Source organism: Antechinus flavipes, chromosome 2, assembly GCF_016432865.1.
Source record: "Antechinus flavipes isolate AdamAnt ecotype Samford, QLD, Australia chromosome 2, AdamAnt_v2, whole genome shotgun sequence".
NCBI classification, from domain to species: Eukaryota; Metazoa; Chordata; class Mammalia; order Dasyuromorphia; family Dasyuridae; genus Antechinus; species Antechinus flavipes.
The window spans coordinates 629,330,057-629,349,187 of NC_067399.1; the positions used below are offsets into that span (position 1 = coordinate 629,330,057).

General features: G+C 37.6%; 1 protein-coding gene across 1 annotated transcript in view; it reads right to left on the reverse strand.

Moving 5' to 3' along the window:
* The window catches only part of LOC127546963 (L-threonine dehydratase catabolic TdcB-like), a 35,034-nt gene that overhangs the window by 8,025 nt on the left and 7,878 nt on the right, over positions 1–19,131 (reverse strand). The window contains exons 3-9 of the mRNA XM_051973835.1: positions 15,962–16,283; positions 10,730–10,846; positions 7,914–8,155; positions 4,356–4,521; positions 3,871–3,967; positions 2,785–2,860; positions 2,542–2,667 (exon numbers count right to left, since the gene is read on the reverse strand). Of these exons, the coding sequence (XP_051829795.1) occupies positions 2,542–2,667; positions 2,785–2,860; positions 3,871–3,967; positions 4,356–4,521; positions 7,914–8,155; positions 10,730–10,846; positions 15,962–16,283 (1,146 nt within the window). The remainder of the gene's footprint in view (positions 1–2,541; positions 2,668–2,784; positions 2,861–3,870; positions 3,968–4,355; positions 4,522–7,913; positions 8,156–10,729; positions 10,847–15,961; positions 16,284–19,131) is intronic.

A 19,131-nucleotide genomic window follows, 5' to 3' on the forward strand; every position in this document is an offset into this window, starting at 1 on the left:
ATCTAAACCCTCCTGTCTAGAGTTCTGAATTTGGAGGCAGAGTCCCTAGGCTGGACTGGCTCTGTCACTCAGCACATGCATGATCTTAGACAATTTTTTTTCCTCTAGATCTCGGCCTTGAGAATCACTTCGATAAGCTTGTGATCTTTCTCTGATGTGTACATTCTGCTGCTCATCTTCATGTCATTAATTTTTGCATATTCCAACTTTGGTGTTTTTCTCGATTCCTCTATGCCTAGGCTCTCTCCCTGTCGTCTCAGTCTGTCCAAATTCTACCTATCCTCTAAAATCCATCTGGGCTCCTTCCCTTTCACTTTGCTTTTTATACATACACAGTGTACAGTACATAACACATAGGAGGTTCTCCATTATTATTCTCCCCATTAGAATTAGCATTCATAATTGTTCCAGGACAAAACCCACCTAGAACTATAACAATCATCCAGAAAAAGCTTGCAGGTTAATCTATAATTCAAAGTAGACCTTTGTTAAATTCCTATTATGTGCAAGGCACTAGGAACATAGAGAGAAAAAATCTCCAAAGGGTCCATTCCTGAAGGAGTTTATCATTTACCATGAGCCTCATCTGACTTTTCTCAGATCAGAGACATATGGTTCTCTTACTCAAAGCCTAAACATATATTTTACTATAGTTTCCTTGCACATCAGTCAAAGTTCATCATCCATGCTATTCAAGGGTATACACTAAGCCTTAGGACAATTATAAAGGTAGCAAACCTTTTCTTTTCTCCAGAACTCCCAATTCTCCATTTTCAGTTTCCCTCTAGACCTCCTTTCCCCACTTTACCCTCTCCCCTAATCTAGTATTTAGTGACCCCGTATGCTATAAGGCGACATGCCTGTCCAAACAAGAGAGTCATTTGGTAAAGTCAATCCCATTGAGGCATTCCGGACTGCCTATGTTATCTTTTCTAGTGCGTATGTATATTTTGTTAAGTAGGTAATGGGCTGGGGGCAGTATCTAATCCAAAAGAATATTAGTTGGTATTCACCTTGTGTTTTACTGTTTGCAAAATGCCATCCCATTTGAGCCCCACAATGACTTATAAATCTCAGTTTTACAGATAATGAAATTGAGGCTAGGAAAGGTTAAATGGTTTGCACAGGATCACCCAGGTAATAAACAACTAAGGTGAGATTTTAGTTCAAGTTATCTTGACTTCAAATCCATCGTTCCGGCCATTGTGCAACATAGATTCCTTCTATTTCTAATGGACAGGTTTCTGGCAATATTGGGGCTAGAAGGAGGAAAATGTTTTTCAAGGAAAATCTTTTGGGAATGTCTCAAAAAGCTGGCTGGACATTTGATATATCTGCTAAAAGACTCTGAATTGGATATTCTCATTAACTTTGAGGAACTTTGTTTAATCTCTTGTGTTCAGATTCTTATCTCAAAGATAAATGTCCACACTTTTAACTTCTTTTCCAAGAGCACCGGAGAAAGCAAACTTTCATTAGAAAGTCATGCTGACCTGTACCCTTTATCCTGCCTCATCTTCACATCAGCATTTCTCCACACACTCTCATTTACATGCAATGGTCAAAGAGTAAATGTGGAATTACAGCATGTTATCAAGTCTAAATAGTGCTCAATTAAGGGAGAGAGTGGATGCTATATCAGTCATATGATCAAAAGTGGTAATGGAAAAAAAAGGCGGCTGAAATAATTGGAGGAGAGGACTGCTTGTATATGAATATTCAGGCAACCAACCAATCAGATTAGGGGAATGAGTGCCTTGAGCCAGAGATTGGAGACCAGCAAAAATGTATAAAGTAATGAGAAGAAAAAACTTAAGCCTATAGCAAGAAGTTGTGTTTATGCAAAGCCGGATCCTTTTCCTACAGCTCAATTTTGTCCTAGATTCTCTTAAAAAGAATTTTTCGTTCCACAATAAGGGATTTCATAAAAGAGATCACACTCCACTGAAGTTTCAAAGTTCATAGTATTTGTTTAGAGAACAAATAGTAGGTGGGAGGGGAGGGCAATAGAGCCTTACAATAGAGCAAGTACCAGCTCTGGAGTCATGTGGACCTGAGTTCAAAAACAGGTATTGATACTATCAAACTGTACTTAGGCAAATCACTTAATCACTTAATTTCCACTGAGACAGATAAGACAGAGGTCTTATGTCTTTTAGGTATGAATTTTATCTCCTATATACAACTAGAGTTTTTATTGCTGTATGTTCTTTGTTCTTAAAGAGGACCGTGATATTAAGGAGGCGATGAATTGGATTTAAGGGAGGGAGTAGTTGCAAATCACCAGCCTCATTTTCTCCCCTACCTAGGTCCAATGACCAGACATAAATCAGAATGACTGGAGATGGGTCAGGGCAAATTACATCCTGAGTAACAGTGTTCCCACAGACCCATCATGGCATCTTGAACATAATAAGGGTTATATGGATGTTGATTTGATATTGACGTAAATGGATGCCAAATATCTGGATTCAGCTCTCAGAGCACATAGACAACCACAAATAAATTAGTTTTTCAGGATTTTGTCTATCCATTAGGTACCTTTTGCCTTTTAACTCTGGTAACTTCCCGGCCACAATAGCAGCTAGACCAATGGCACCTTCTGCATCTACAGTGGCTCTTTCATACTCCAGCAGCCTCAGCATGGCAATCAAAATGTCTTCTTCCCTGTCAGAAGGATGTAAAATAAAGAAATAAGGAAAAAAAGACGGGACCCCCTTTCCCTCCATGATAGCTGCAAGTCTTGAGTACCCTCTACACATGGGAGCTATCTAGGAAACATACGTCACTGTGACAATCTTGTCCACAAGCTGCCCCACCAGCTGCAGGGTATTTTTTCTGGAGCATGGTTCACTCAAGTCTGTGGAGAAAAAATGTCCTGGATTAAGGAGCTCCCTCCCAAAGTTCTACTAACTTTGTAGTCAGGTAGATTTAGGGGCAGAGTCAGAAACGGGGGATTTCTGCTCTCTGCCAAGTATCATACTCCTTGTCCAAAGAAAGGCAAAAGCCCTACATTGAAAAGAGAGGTATCAGGATGATACCCTTTGGGTTGAAGGAATCAGGATACTAATCCCTAAGAAAATAGGCAATCTGGGCCATAAGTGTGACACTAATTTTTAGGAAAGTTGTCAAATTGGCCCCAACTTGGCTAGGGGAAAAGATCCACCAGCCACCACCTAATAACTTTCAACTTTATCTATTCTTGTGACATTGAGACAAAAAAACTTTACTCTTTAACTTCTGCTCTAATACTTCAAGTAATAAGGCACCTTCTAAATTCAGTGCCCTAAGATAAAGCTCCTATTGGCCCATCTTAGTTACCTTTCCAGTCAGTTTCTTAGGGAAAAGACTGGAATTTATGAGTTTCTACAAAGTTGAAAGTATGGCAGGAGTTAGCTTGATAGTTGGTGTTAACTAAGACACAATGTTGAATTAAAGTTGGTTTAATAATGAAATAGGAAACCTATGATCAAAAAAATAACTACTTTGAGGACAGATACTGTTTTATTGTTGTTTTGTATCCCCAGGAAGCCACATTGTCAGAGAGTCAGTCTGGCATATGCTGCCTATCACAACTCAGGGCTCTGAATAACTCTGGGACTTTTGAGTTACAGAGAAGGTGATGACCTGCATTGATGGGAAGAGTTTCCGCATCCATACTGTACCAGTGGTATAGTAGGCAAAATCCTTTTCCCTGTCACAATGCTAGAGCACAGGATAATGCCTTATGGATAGTAGGTGTTTTCTAAATCAATTGGTTGGTTAATTAATCAATTGGTATATGAAAAACATACAATAAGGGATAGATCCAGGACCCAGGGTAAGACCATTATAAAATCAAGGTCTTGAGGAGGTTGGGAGGGCTCCTACCTTTATAGAACAGGTGGCCGCCCCCGGCTTGGCTCTCCACTGGATGACCTACCTTCAGAGAATGCTTTAGGATAGGGAAACTCTCAGGTTGGACACCCTAGGGAAAGAGAATGGCATCAAGTGACTAGGAGAAATGTAGTTGCATGGAAAAAAAAACATTGAGGTGAGGAACCAGGAAGCCCCGATTCCCCTCCCTGCGGGGCCACTAGCACAAGTGGAAAAGCATTTATTTCATTTTGCTCATCTGTCAAATGAGGGGGTTTGGGAGGATGACCTCAAAGTCTATACCAGCTCTAGCTTTCTGCCTGGCTCCCTATTTGTTCTCTTCTGCTCTCCTTTCTACATGTTGCTCTTTCTCCTTTGCCAATGAAAGGCTGGGAATTGATCAGCTGTCCCATAAGGAGTTCAGGGCAGGCTGAGTACTAGTACAAGTACCACTGAATCTCACATCAAGGCCAGGAGTGTTGGAGGAGGTGGGAACTTACAATCACAGAGATTTGGGAGCTCAGCTGCTTCAGTGCAGCTGCAGAGCCTGCCAGAAGTGCACAAGGGCCTCCAGCAGGGAACACCACTGCATCCAGGCTTGGTACCTGCCTGAAGATTTCCAACCCCATAGTTCCCAGACCAGAGACGTACTCGAGGCTGTCTTCTCTGTTGGAAGATAGAAGAAAATATGAGAGGGGAAAAGAAAAACAAAATCCACTTCTGACTCAGTGAAAACTGGATCAACAAATTAAACAAACATTTATTAAATACCTAATATGTGCAAGGAAGGGGCATTTGGGTGATACAGTTGTTGATTGAATGATAGAGCACAGAACTGGGAACCAGAAAGATTCATCTTCCCAAATTCAAATATGACATCAGATCCTGAACTGGCTGTGTAACCCTAGGCAAGTCACTTAACCCAGTTTGCTTCAGTTTCTCATCTGTAAAATTAGCTGGAGAAGAAAATGGCAAACCACTCCAGTGCCTTTGCCAAAAAAAAACCCCAAATGGGGTCACAGAATCAGACAAGACTGAACAAGGACAACAAAGTTCTACAAAGAGCTTTACATAGATGATCTCATTTGATCCTAAGAATGGTTTTGTGGAGGAAGTGCCATAATTTTTCCCTTTCTCCAAATTAGTAAACTGAAGCTGAAGAGATTAAGTGACTTTTCTAGAGTCAAAGCTAGTAAGTGGATGTGGTGTGATTTGAATTTTAGGTAATTCCAGTTTCTTCCATTTAAGATTATTACAAAGTAATTTAAGGTAGATTAAAAGCTAGGAATCTTCTGGGACCTGCAAAGTTTTCTCAAAAGAGAGGGAACCTAAGGTAAATAGAGAGAGAAAGTAACAAGTGGAGAGGGCCAAATGTACTTGAAACAAGTAATCTTACAACAAGGTGTTAACTCAGTGGAATTGAGATAATGATTCTCTAGTTTACAGGTACTTAGTACTTAGTATATATAATTCCACAAGTTGATACCTATTCTATAAGATTGACACCTATGATGATATATTCATAATAGAGTACATAAGAGCTAAGAGATCTGGAAGGGAAGACAGACTCTGAGATAGAGAAGACAGTGGACTGGAAGACAGAATGGAAGATAAAGACCCTCATGGGAGCTGTCCTGTCTCTTTCATTTCTCCATTAAGACCAAGGTCCATGTGAAGGTCCCCCCAAAGCTAGTCCAGCCCCAGGTGAAGGAGATAATAAAGACTTTGGACTTTATTCCTGACTATTCTTGTGATTATTCTGCTGAAACCAAGATCCTTTCAGAGAACCTCCAGAGAGCTAACCAGAACATTGCAAACAAGTCTCAAAGATTTTTCAGAGATGAGAAAAAAAGATTCCAGGGGTAGGAATGATGCATGGAGGAAAGAGTTTTGAACTCAGGAACAACTTAATCCAATTTGACCAGAATGGAAAGTGTGTACCACTAATGTCAAACAACTGAAAAGATTGGAAGGACCCAGATTTTTTTTTTTCTTACAAATCAAAAAGTTTATTTTTTATGCAAAGGTGATTTAAAGAGACTATATAAACATGGAACTTCTCCTCATCTGTATATGAGGTTTCTAGTCCTTCAGAGGGCCTATTGGAATTATGGACATACTGGGCACCTCCATTTGTGAGAAACCAGTGGACAGAAAAGCCACTAGGGTAAAATTGATTTATTCTCTTAGAAGAAAATGGGGCAGAAGGGAGGGAGCAATTTATGAGTTTGCAGGCCCTCCTGCTACAGGGGGCCCCATTCTGGAAGGACCCAGATTTTGAAAGACCTAGAATGTTAGACTAAAACATTTGCGTTGTATACAAGAACAGTAAAGATTTCTTGAAGAGTTTAGAGCAAGACAGGGATATGGTCAACTACGTGTCTTAGAAAGATTAGCAGCTGTGTAGAGAACACAGTTACAGCACAGCTAGATTTGGGATGAGAGCAACAGGTAATACCTTGTCTCCTTAATAATCCATTGCCCTAGAATCTTTGAGAAGTGAGAGAAATTATAAAAATGTTATGTAAGGAACAGGACCCTTCATTTTATTAACAAGCAAAAAATGCTTTGTGGAAGCTGTATCTCACAAACTGATCTCAGAACAGCAGCATTATTAAGCACTGGTACTTGGGGGAGAGACTTCATCTGCTACCTGGAGGAAACTGAAGTCCTGGTATCTTTGGTCTTTGCTCTTTTAATGGAAGTCTTAGCTAATTGGAAGAAGTCCTTCACTAAACATTGTTAGGATCCATAAGTATGGTGATCTTTCATTTTTTCTGGGGGGTTCCTCTGACCCAGCACAAAATCAACCACTTAGAAAACATTTGCTGCTAAATGGTAGGGAAGATGGGCAGAAGAACCTAATTACCCCTTCTTGCCCTCAAAAGTTCTTTGAACCCCCAAATTGAATTTTGATCAGGCAGGAAGTTCTTTGATAATTTCATTAAGGTAGATCATCAATGATTAATAGGAAGAAAGGAGGTTGAATTAGGATATTGAACAGTGCCTTTAATGATCCCAAGTGACTCCTTGGGGCAGAAACCAATCTTTTTAAGACATATGTTCTCCCAATGATACTGTATAGTTGCAAATTGCCATCTCCAAAGAATTGATCCAGATGGCAATGGATACATGTATTGTGGGTACAAGCAGATTATATAATCGTGGTTCTATTACTAGGATGAAACCCCAAAGAGATCAAAGAAAGGAAAAGAACTCATATACAAAAATATTGATAGCAGCTCTTTCCAGGTCAGCAAAGAATTGGGAACTAAAGAGGTACATATCAATTGAAGGATAGCTGAACAAATAATAGTATAGGAATTTAATGGAATACTATTGTGCTGAAAAAAATGTAGATGACAAAGGGGATGGCTTCAGAAGATTTGTATGAACTGATGTAGAATGAAGTGGATAGAACCAGGAGAACAATGTACACAATGACAGCAACATTATAAAGAAAAACAATCGTGAGAGATTGGAAATTTCGAATCAAAGCAGTAACTAACCATGATTCCAGAGGACAAATGACAAAGCATATTATCCACTTTCTAACATAAAGGTGATGAATGTGAAAGAGGACTTTTTAAAATCTATCATTTGTTTTATTGAATAATGCACATTTGATACAAGGATTTTCTTTTTCTTTTTTCTCAATGTATATAAGGGATTTGCTAAGATAGGAGGTAGAGAAAGTAATTATTTCATTGAAAAAATACAATTTAAATTTTAAAATAAGTTATATGGGCTAGTCATGTTGTGAGAACAAATAATAAGAGGTAAATAGCTTGAGTGCTTCACAGATTCTCCCAACTAAATATAATAAGTCCTCTGAGGACAAACGCTATGTATTACATGCATTTTGTATCTCTTCTCTGTATAACAAAGTGTTCTATACATATAATGGACACCTAATAAATATTTCTGAAAAGGGAGGGAAAGGGCTCAGGACCTGATTCTCATGATAAAAGTTGCCCTCTAGACTTCTAGATTCTAGGATGGTCACTACCTCCTGTCTCCCAGTCGAACCTGACAGACTTCAGGTCTGGTTCACTTACTCCTCCAAAAAGAGATAATCATTCTTCTTGGCTAGCTGTTGGGCATGAGTCCGGGAGTCTTTGGCTGACCCACCAAAGGTGATCACCACAGCGCCGTAGTCCCGACACATCTTCACGCTTGCCACAGAGGTATTGCTGGGCATGATGACAAACACCGGAATCTGAAGTTCAGTTGCATGGAAGGCCACAGCCATGGAGAAGTTGCTGTCAGAGGCAACGATCACTCCCTTTTTCTGCTGGATCTGTACAAACATATGACCCTGTCAGCTTCTGCCTGGGGTAAAGCCTGATTCTTAGAAGCACCCCTATTCCTCCACTCTAATCAAATGTGACTACTGACCTCTATTAAAAAGCTCCAAACTAGCCACTTGCAGGAACCAGTTACCCGAGATAGAATATACACAAATCTGAATTTGTTCTCTTGCTAATTCTACTCTGACTCCACTCCTGCAGATCCTATGAAATCTGGTAGTTTGAATTTTGAATCCTTGCCTTGTGCAATTTTCCAGGATCTGTTCCCCCTTGGTTATCGACTACCTAGGTTTTGATTTGTTCAAAGAAAATACAAGTATTCCAGGTGTGGATTTTAAAATTGTCCAATCTACAATAAAAGAAACTGAGGCAGAACTCTGAGCCAACAGCACTTTACTAAAGGTCCACAGTTCCCTCTAATGAAGTGGACCCCAGACTTTCCTCATGGTTTGAGATGTCCCCCTTGTGCCAGGGCCTTATTTTTATAAGGCCTGATGATAGAGTTGATCCGTGAATACTCTAGAAAGGCTACTACACTACAGAACCTCAGCAATTGCTTCAAGGGTCAAAAAAATGGCACATCATCTAAAATGGTATATCTTGGGATGGGCAAATCATGGGGCATCTCCGCTCATAGTTCATAAGGTAGTAACCTACTCAAGTTGGACAAGAGAGAGCAATGCAAAGACACAAAAATAAGTTTGAGGACGTTCCATGTGATTGAGTCACCTCTGCTGTGCTGGGCTCGGTCACTGTATCAAGGAATACCAAGAGGGTCTCTAATTAGTCTCTTATGATTAAGCAAGTAAACTTAAAATCTGCAGCTCCGGAGTCTTACATATAGAACTTACAATAATCACTACCCCTGTGGAATTTTATCAATATTTATCATCAATTTGATCAATTGATCAATACTGATCAATACTTATTGGGCCAGTGTAGGGTTCCAACTGGATCATTTCTCATAGAGATTAAATGTCATCCTTAATTCTTCACCCTCTCATCCACCTTGTCAAATCTTGCCCATTTTAGATTCCCATCAGTTTCATATAGTCTCCTTTCTCTCATCCAACATTGCCACCACCGTGGTATAGTCCCTCATCTCCTGTAATATTGCAATACCCCACTGGCTTAGTCTTCTTGTCACAAGCCTCTCCCCAGACCAATCCATCCTCCATTTACCCTCTAAAGTCATTTTCCTAAAATACAGAGTCTGACCACGTCACCCATTCAACTCCACTCAATAAACTCCAATGGCTCCTAAACTCCTAAACCCTCTGTTTGGTGTTCAAAACTTTTCATACTCTGTCCCACCCCACATCTTCTCACACCTTATTCCCCATCACATATTCTTTGATCTGGGGAAAAATTTTTTAAATAATATAAAGTAGGTAGCTAAGTAATGCACCTCGCTTCTATTTACATGGGAAGTTAAATGCCTATCTCATTTGATCCTCAAAACTTATAAAGCAAGTACTATAAATATCATTACTTCCATTTTACAGATGGGGAAACTGAGGCTCAAAGTCAAAGTGGTTGGCATGTAGTCACATAATTATTAAGCATTAAAGGTAAGATTAGACCCAGGTCTTTCTAAGTAAATCTACAGCTCTGCCCACTGTTTTTTTTTTTTTTTCTGTTGAGTCATTTCAGTCCTCTCTGACTTTCCATGATCCCATGTGAAGTTTTCTTCCAGAGATAATGGAGTGGTTAGCCATTTCTTTCATTAGTTCATTTAACATATGAGGAAACTGAGGCAAACAGGGCAAAGTAACTTGTCCTGGAACACACAGTTAATAAATGTCTGAAGCCAGTTTTGAATGCAGAAAGATGAGTATTCTTGACTTCAAGCCCAGTGGTCTATTCATTGAATTACCTAGGTGCCCTGCTCACTATAATAAGCAGCTTCTAAAATATATTGAGTATTAAATATCAAAGCAAGGCCATAAATAAGGTAGTAAAAATTAAACCCAATATTTCAAATCTACCCCATTTTGGGGGTAGCTTTGGGAACACAATTATTTTGAGACAGCTAGTTGACCCAGGTTTAGAGTGCCAGTCCTGAGTTCAAATCTGAACTTAGATACTTATAAGCAATGTGTCCCTAGGCAATCATTTGACCCTGACTTGCCCCCCCCCAAGATCAGATATTAATATAAATATTTTGAATGTATTTAAATATTTAAATTTATATAACATACAAACAAATATGATATATATATATTTTTTGTGACACCATAAAGGAAAGAAGGAAAAAGCAGGTAAAATTATAAAGAGAAGTATTATAAGGCAGAACTCTTCAGAGAGTGTGGGCAGGGTCTCTTTCCATCTCTAATCTCTTTGATATTTGCAACATCTGCCAGCATTCAGAATGCCTAATATGCTCAATAAAGCACTGCCATTGCCACAGTCTACTTACAAGTATAAACTACATCACCTATCTGTCCATAACTATTTAACCAATCACTAGCTTCTACCCTCCCAACCTATATTCCTTACTCTCCCAATCAAATATAATATTCTATATATGCTTACTGACAAGCTACTTTTCCATCAATTCCTACCTGCTTCAGGGATGTCAAGATATTCAATACTCCTCGCTCCTTCACTGAGCCTGTGTACTGGAGAAATTCCTTCTTTAGAAAGAGCTCCATGCCATATTTCTTGGACAGTCTAGAGTGCTGGAGATGGAAGGAAATAGTCTGCTGTGATGAGAACAAAAAATTTACCAAACTCCCTTATTCAATGCAATACATCTAGCTCCTATTTGCCCATATATTCTCATTCTTCTACTTTGTATAGTCATATACAAACTAGTGAACAAGACAGTGCTTAAAATAAGGCTTAAAGATAATGCGGAATGTTGGAGGGATGTAGGAAAACTGGGACACTGATACATTGTTGGTGGAATTGTGAACACATCCAGCCATTCTGGAGAGCAATTTGGAACTATGCTCAAAAAGTTATCAAACTGTGCATACCCTTTGATCCAGCAGTGTTTCTACTGGGCTTATACCCCAAAGACATACTAAAGAAGGGAAAGGGACCTGTATGTGCCAAAATGTTTGTGGCAGCCCTGTTTGTAGTGGCCAGAAACTGGAGTGAATGCCCATCAGTTGGAGAATGGCTGAGTAAATTGTGGTATATGAGTATTATGGAATATTATTGTTCGGTAAGAAATGACCAGCAGGAGGATTTCAGAAAGGCCTGGAGAGACTTACATGAACTGATGCTGAGTGAAATGAGCAGGACCAGAAAATCATTATGTACTTCAATAACAATACTATATAATGATCAATTCTGATGGATGTGGCCATCTTCAGCAATGAGATGAACCAAATCAGTTCCAATAGAGCAGTAATGAACTGAACCAGCTACACCCAGCAAAAGAACTCTGGGAGATGACTAAGAAGCACTACATAGAATTCCCAATCCCTCTATTTTTGTCTGCCTGCATTTTTTATTTCCTTCACAGGTTAATTGTACACTATTTCAGAATCTGATCTTTTTTGTACAGCAAAATAACTATATGGACATGTATACTTATGTTGTATTTAACATATACTTTAACATATTTAACATGTATTGGTCTACCTGCCATTTGGGGGAGGGGGTGGAGGGAAGAAGGGGAAAAATTGGAACAAAAGGTTTTGCAATTGTCAATGCTGAAAAATTACACATGCATATATCTTCTAAATAAAAAGCTATATTAATTTTAAAAATTAAATCTGCAAAAAAAAATAGGGCTTAAATTTCTTGATTATCCCCCCACATACACACACACATATACACAAAGCTTCATGATTCCACAGCTTGGTCATAAGAGAAGATAGAGTAAAAGGAGTGTTACATTGAAAATATATGTAAAGACCCAGCAATACCACTATTAGGTCTGTATCCCAAGGAGCAAAGGAAAATGACCTACATATCCAAAGATATTTATAACAATTCTTTTATTGTGGCAGAGTTTTGAGGGGATGTCCATTAGGTGGAGGACAGCTAAGTTGTGTTATGATTGTGATAGAATACTATGGTGCTATAAGAAATGACAAGGGACATGATTTCCAAAAACATGGGAAGGTCCATGTGAACTGATACCAAGTGAAGTAAGAAGAACCAGGAGATTATTATATTCAGTACAGCAATATTATAATATGATCACTTGTGAAAGACAACTACTCTGATCAATATAATGAATCAAGACAATTAGCAAAGACTCCATGAAAAATGCTTCCCACCTCTAGAGAGAAAAGTGATAAACTCTAGAGCACAAATTGAAGAATAATCCTGATCAAATCCTGAAAATAAGGAACACAAAAGGAAGTGTTAAACTAATTCAAAATAAAAATAAAAATTTTATAAGGTATGAAAAATATTCCTTTACTGGATTAGAACCACATTATAGTTGGCCATGAAATGATTGGCCACATCATTAAGGTGACTCTTTTAAGAGGTGACCAGTTTGAGAGGAGGTGAATTTAAATGAGTCTATTAATTATCCAGACTCAAAGAACCACCTGGATCCCAACAAGAAGATAAATGGATTTTGAAAAGGGAGAAGCTTTAAGAAACTTAAAATTAACACGAATAAGGGGAACCAAAGTACAAGGGTCCATAGGAGTAAGGTATGTGGTGGGAGGGGAATGACCTCGAGAAGAAAATGCTCTCTCTACCACTTTTATGTCTTGTTTTAATTCTTCCAGATATTCTTCCTGTTCTCGGTTCCAATTGGCATTTTTCTTTGAGGCTTTAAAAAAAAAGTTTTGGTTTGGTTTTGGTAGCTGTTTTCAGCTTCTGAGTTCATGTCTAGATCTTCCCCATCATAGTTCTATTTTTGTTATTTGCTCATTTTTCTAGGCTATATCTTGGCTCTGAACTTTATATAAAAATTGGATTCTGCTCACTTGTGGGTAGAGAGGCACTGTCCCAAGCTTTAAGATTTTTTATGATGCTGTTTTCAGAGTTAGTTTGGGAATGAGCAAGTTTTTGATGTTCCAAGGAGTTGTGATCCAGGAAAGCCTGTTCTTTTGGTCTGAGCTTTAATTTTTACCAAAGAAGGGTCTTTGCTTCCCTTTGCCTTGAAACTTTGATCAGGTCCCTGTTCCCTTGTGACTGGCCAGAAGGTTCTCTTCTGTTCTGGAACTGCATAGGGACTCATTGACAGCAAAACATCCCCTGTAATCTCTTTCTTTCAAACTTCTCAATTTCTTTTGAGGGTATCACCCACCATCCTTCTAGTCGTCCAGATCTAAAATCTTTTTTCCTCTTCCACATTCTCTTCCTCATCTTTTTATCTATTCAGTCACCAATTCTCATTTTTACCTTCATAGTAGCTCTCATTCTTCTCTCCACTCATATAACCACTAGCTTCCCCTCTCACATACATTGCCTTCCTCCAAGCATAGCCATAAAACAAAGAATCAAAATCAAGTAAAATGTCCAAAAAATAAGTCTTGTTCCACATCTCAAGTCCATCACTCCTGTGTCAGGAGATGGCTAGCATGCTTTATTATAATTGATTTTCAAGAGTCTTTCATTGATAAATTATATTTTCATCTAAATTACATCTCTCCATATTCACCATAAGAATGAAATCGCTTTCTCAAAAACTTTGCTAAAATCTTGGTAAACTACATCTGTAGCATTTCCCTCACCTACTTGTTTAATAATCCTGTTCAAAAAAGTTGTTAGTTTCATATATAACATATATTGGTCAACCTGCCATCTGGGGGAGGGGGGCGGAAATTGGAACAAAAGGTTTTGCAATTGTCAATGCTGAAAAATTACTCATGCATATATCTTGTAAATAAAAAGCTATAATAAAAAAAAAGTTGTTAGTTTGACCTGAGTTGTTCTGGATGAAACCATGCTGGTCTTTTGTAATCAAGACTTCTTTTTAATGATCTGTGCTTTTCCTAGGAATTAAAATCAAATCAATTGCCCTAAAGTTTGCAAATCCTGTTCTTATCTCTATATTTTAAAAAAATCAAGATATTTTTCTCTTCTTCTGTCATCTGATACCTCTTGTTCTCTATGGTTTTTTCAATTATTACTAGTAGTGGCTCAGCAATTATGAAGAAGAGAATAACAATAAGAAGAAGGTGATAGAGGAGGAGGAGAAGAAGAAGAAGAAGGAAAGAGAGAAAGAAAAGAAGAAAGGAAAGAAGAAAGGAAGGAAGGAAAGGAGGGAGGGAGGAAGAAAGGGAGGAAGAGAAGGAGAAAGGGAGAAAGGGAAAGAGGAAGAAAGAGAAGAAGGAAGGAAAAAAAGGGTTTTTTCCCAAGCACTTTTTAAGGCATAGAAGAGAAAAGGAGGAAGTTTGGAAGGAAACAGAGTTCTGAGAATTACAGAATTTATTACATAAAAATTTAAAAGCAAGTACATAATAGAGACTTGTGGTTTCACATTAACCTCTTTCTCTTCTGCTATTAATATTGCCTCTTTTTTGTTGTTTGTTAATTTCAGAATTTTTTAAAAAGTTAGCCTGACTAGACTCAAACAGTAATTGTTGGATGTTTGCCTGGCTGGAAGTCTTCAGCAGGATGCTACAGGCAGTATTCACAATTCTGCCAATAATGCATTAATGTGCTTGTTTCCCCATTGCCTCTTCAACATTTATCATTTTCTTTTTTTTTGGTTACCTTTGCCACTCTGATGAATATAAAGGAAACCTCAGAAATTGCTCTAATTTGAATTTTTTAATTATTTTATTTGCCTGTTCTTTCAAAAAAAAATCAATGATTTAGTTCAACTAGTACAAATGATTGGAATTCAAGCCCACCTAAATGGTCTCTTACAATCTCTTCATTTATCAACAAAGACAGATGGCTCAGAGATCAAGAATGATGAGTATTGAGAAAAGGTCATTAGATTTGTTACTTAATTCATTAGTAATTTTGGAACGAGCAATTCCAGTTAAATGATGTCAGAAGTCATATTACATAAAGTTAAGAACAGAGTATAAGGAGAGGAAATGTAGGCATCTTATGTAGAATTCTTTTTTAAGAGTAGCTGAAAAGGGGAAAACAGAAAACAGCCATCGGTGATCTTAATGAAATGGCATGGAATTACTAAGTTGGATATTAGAAAGATGCTATTACTCTCTTTAGAGTTCTAAAGTCATCACCATATCAGTCCCTTCTTTGTTCTGAGTTGCCTATAGAGAATGACTCTTTCTCTCTAAGACAAAGTTTTTAAAATCATATTCCACAGATCCTTTTGATGGTTTTATGAAGCTTCAGAACCTCTTATCAGAATATTGCTTTTAAAAGGCATAAAGTAAAACATATGAGAATGCAAAAAAAAAGCTATTATTAAGAACATGCTGAGATTATACTCTTCCTCCCTTGCCCTACGTATATTTGGTATTTATACAGTTGTTTACATATGGTCTCCTTCATAAGACTGTAATTTCCTCATGGTCAAGGACCCAGATTTTTGCTTTTTTTCTTGCATCCCTAGCATTTAGTGCATTGCTGCACACATAATAAGCAATTAAAAATGCTTGTTGATTCCATCACCAATTGCTTCAAAGCATTTTTTTTCTATTCCAAAATGGCCTGTAAATTAGAGAACTAATTTTAATACTCAGAGTCCCTCACACTGGACTAGCATCCAGAACTTTTTAAAGACCTCATCCCATTTGGTCTTCAAAATGATACATTTGCCACAGAAACAATATTTAGAAAATACTTTAGAAAGCACTCAGACCAGAGAAGTTATATCCTGGCCAAAACCCCACAGCTAGTTAGTGGCAAAGATACAACTAAAATCTAGGTCTGTTTATTTTATACCATACCATGCATGGAGTGACCTGGACACTCCCTTCGATCTGCGAGGCTGCTTTTTTAATATCTTCCAATTCGATCAACTGGAAGTTGGTTGTTTGGATGCAGAGTGGGGGTGTAGATGGTATGATTGGATGCTCATCTCCATGCTCTAGCACCATCAGTTTCCATGTCTTAATATTCCCTTCAATATCATCCTCTTCTAAATAATCATTTAACTGCTCAAGCTGATCAGGTGACTGACATGAACTAAGGCTGCTGTTTTCCAAGGGCTCTTCTTCATAGATGCATTCTGGAAGGATGGGAGCTTCAGATTTTTCTTTATCATCGTTCCTGGAAAGAGAAATAAAAGGAAGCATTAGAAGTTTGTCTAGCCAAGAAGCTACTCGCAATGGGGGATCTAAGTACTAGGAATTTCTCAGTAAGATATCATTTGTTAAAGGCACGCCCAAGTTCTCCCATCCCTAAAAAACCTTCACTGGATCCCATAATCTTCTCAAGCTACTTTGTCCTCTCTCTCTTGCCTTTCACAGATAAACTCCATTTAAAAAAACAAACTCTGTCCACCACTTTATTTTTTCTTGCCATCTAACTTCCTACCATATTATTCAATTTAACTTTCTGTCTCCAAAGGCATCAATGGTCTTTTATTTAATAAATACAGTGACCTTTTCTCAAGGGCAGCAAGGTAGCACGCTGTGTCAAAGGGGGCAGAGCGTGGTTGGAGACAAGAAGACCCGAGTTCAAATTTTGCTTCAGATACTTACTAGCCATGTGATTGACCCTGGAACTTAACACTTAACTCTGTTTCCCTTAGTTTCCTCATCTGCAAAAATAATCTAAACAAAAATAAAGAAATGGCAAACTACTCCAATGTCTTTGCCTAGAAAACCCTAAAAGGGTAACAAAGAGTTGGATACAACTGAAAAACGACTAAACAGCAACAAATATTACCTGTTTTCAGTCATCATCTCTCTTGACCTCTTTGTACCAACTTTTAAACTACCCTTTCCTGCTGTCAACTCTCTTTCCTGTGAGTTTCCATGACAAAGTTCTTTCCTAGTTTTTGTCCTATTTACCCCACCTCTCTTTTCTCATTTTTCTTTTCTGGGTCATCAATCCCACCCCATCATCTAATTATAGGTGTCCTCCAAGGCCCTATTTTTTTTTTCTCTTTACACTCTCTCACTTGATCATCTCATCAGCTTCCATGGGTTCCATTCTTATTTCTGTGCATATGACTCCTAAAACTATGTATTCAGCCCTACTGTCTCCTTAGAAATCCAGTACCAACTGCCTACTGGACAATTCCAATCGGATGTTCTATAGGCAGCATCTCAAATTCACCATATTCAAAGCTGAATCTATAATTCTCTCCTGCCCAACTTATATTTCTTTCTTTTTTCCATCTTTACAAAAATTAATATGAAATAATAGTGCTCTGCAGTGTAAATTATTTTATATGATTTGGTATTGAGGTTATAAGATTCTCTTTAATCTTTCATCACTAAAACTACACATCTTGGGATATTAAACCAATCTTGGATGAATAGTCCATTAATCCATATCTAGCTTTGATTATAATCCCAAAGGTTTCCTTTTCTTTAAAAAAGAAAGAAAGAAAGAAAACACTATTATTTATTTTTTAACATTCTTTTCTTTTTAAATTTTGAGTTCCAAATTCTTTCTCTCCAACCCACCCCCAACATGCACTGAGAAGGCAAGAGATATGATACCAATTATACATTGAAATCATGCAAAACATATTTCTATATTAGCCACATCTTTTAAAAAGCAAGAAAAAATAGAGAATTATAATTTGATATGCATTCAGAATTCATCAATTCTTTCACTGAAGATGGATAGCATTTTTTCATCATGAGTTTTTTATTGATCAGAGTAGGCAAGTCTTTCACAGTTAATCTTCATTACAATACTGCTGTTCCTGTGCACAATGACCTCCTGTTTTTGCAGACTTTCTCTTTGTATCATTTCACATAGGTTTTTTTAAAAAATAATTTTTTTGAGGGGCAGCTAGGTGGTGCAGTGGATAGAGCACCAGCCCTGAAGTCAGGAGAACCTGAGTTCAAATTTGACCTCAGACACTTAACACTTCTTAGCTGTGAGATCTTGGGCAAGTCACTTAACCCCAATCGCCTCAGCCAAAAAAGAAAAAAAAAATAGTTTTCTCAATTACTATTCCATGCTTCCCTAATCTGCTTATGATAGGTCTAAATCATTACCCATTTTGATTTTATGTTGGTATATAGTGTGAGATGTTGATCTATACCTAGTTTCTGTCATATCATTTTCTGGTTTTCCTAGCAGGTTTTTTAAATGTTAAGTTCTTGTCCCAAAAGTTTGCCTCTTTTAATTTATCAAACACTCAATTACTATGGTCATTTACTATTATATATTGTCTACCTAATCTATTACACTGATGCATTACTCTATTTCTTAGACAGTCATATTGTTTTGATGATTACAACCCCATAATATAGTTTAAAATATGATACAGCTAGGATATCTTCCTTCACATTTTTTTCATTTATTCCCTTGATATTCCTGATAATTTTTTCAAATTAATTTTATTGTTTTTCCAGCTCCATAAAATAATTTTGAGTTGTTTGATTGGTATGGCACTGAATAAGTACATTTATTTGAATAGACTTGTCATTTTTATTATATTGTCCCGTCCCACCCACAAGCAATTAATGCTTTTCCAGTTTAGATCTGACTATATATGTGAAAAGTGTTTTGTATTTATGTCCATAGACTTCCTAACAGATGGACTCCCAAGTACTTTATCGCTACAGCTAGCATTTCTAGTACAACAATAAATACTAGTGGTGATAATAGGCATCCCTGCTACACCCCTGATCTTATTGAGAAGGCTTCTAGCTTATCTGCATTACAGATTGTGCTTGCTAATGATTTTAGATAGATTCTACTTATTTCAGCGAATTTATGTAGGTTTTTCCATGGTTTTTTACCCCCCTGAAACTACCTTCCTTGTGATTTCTTAGATAAGAATAGTATTTTATCACAATTATATGCTGCACCTTGTTCAGTCATTTCCCAATTAATGAGCATCCCATCAATTTTCAATTCTTCACCACTACAAAAAGAGCTGCTATAAATATTTTTTTGCATATAACACTATTTTCCTTTTCTTTCTTTT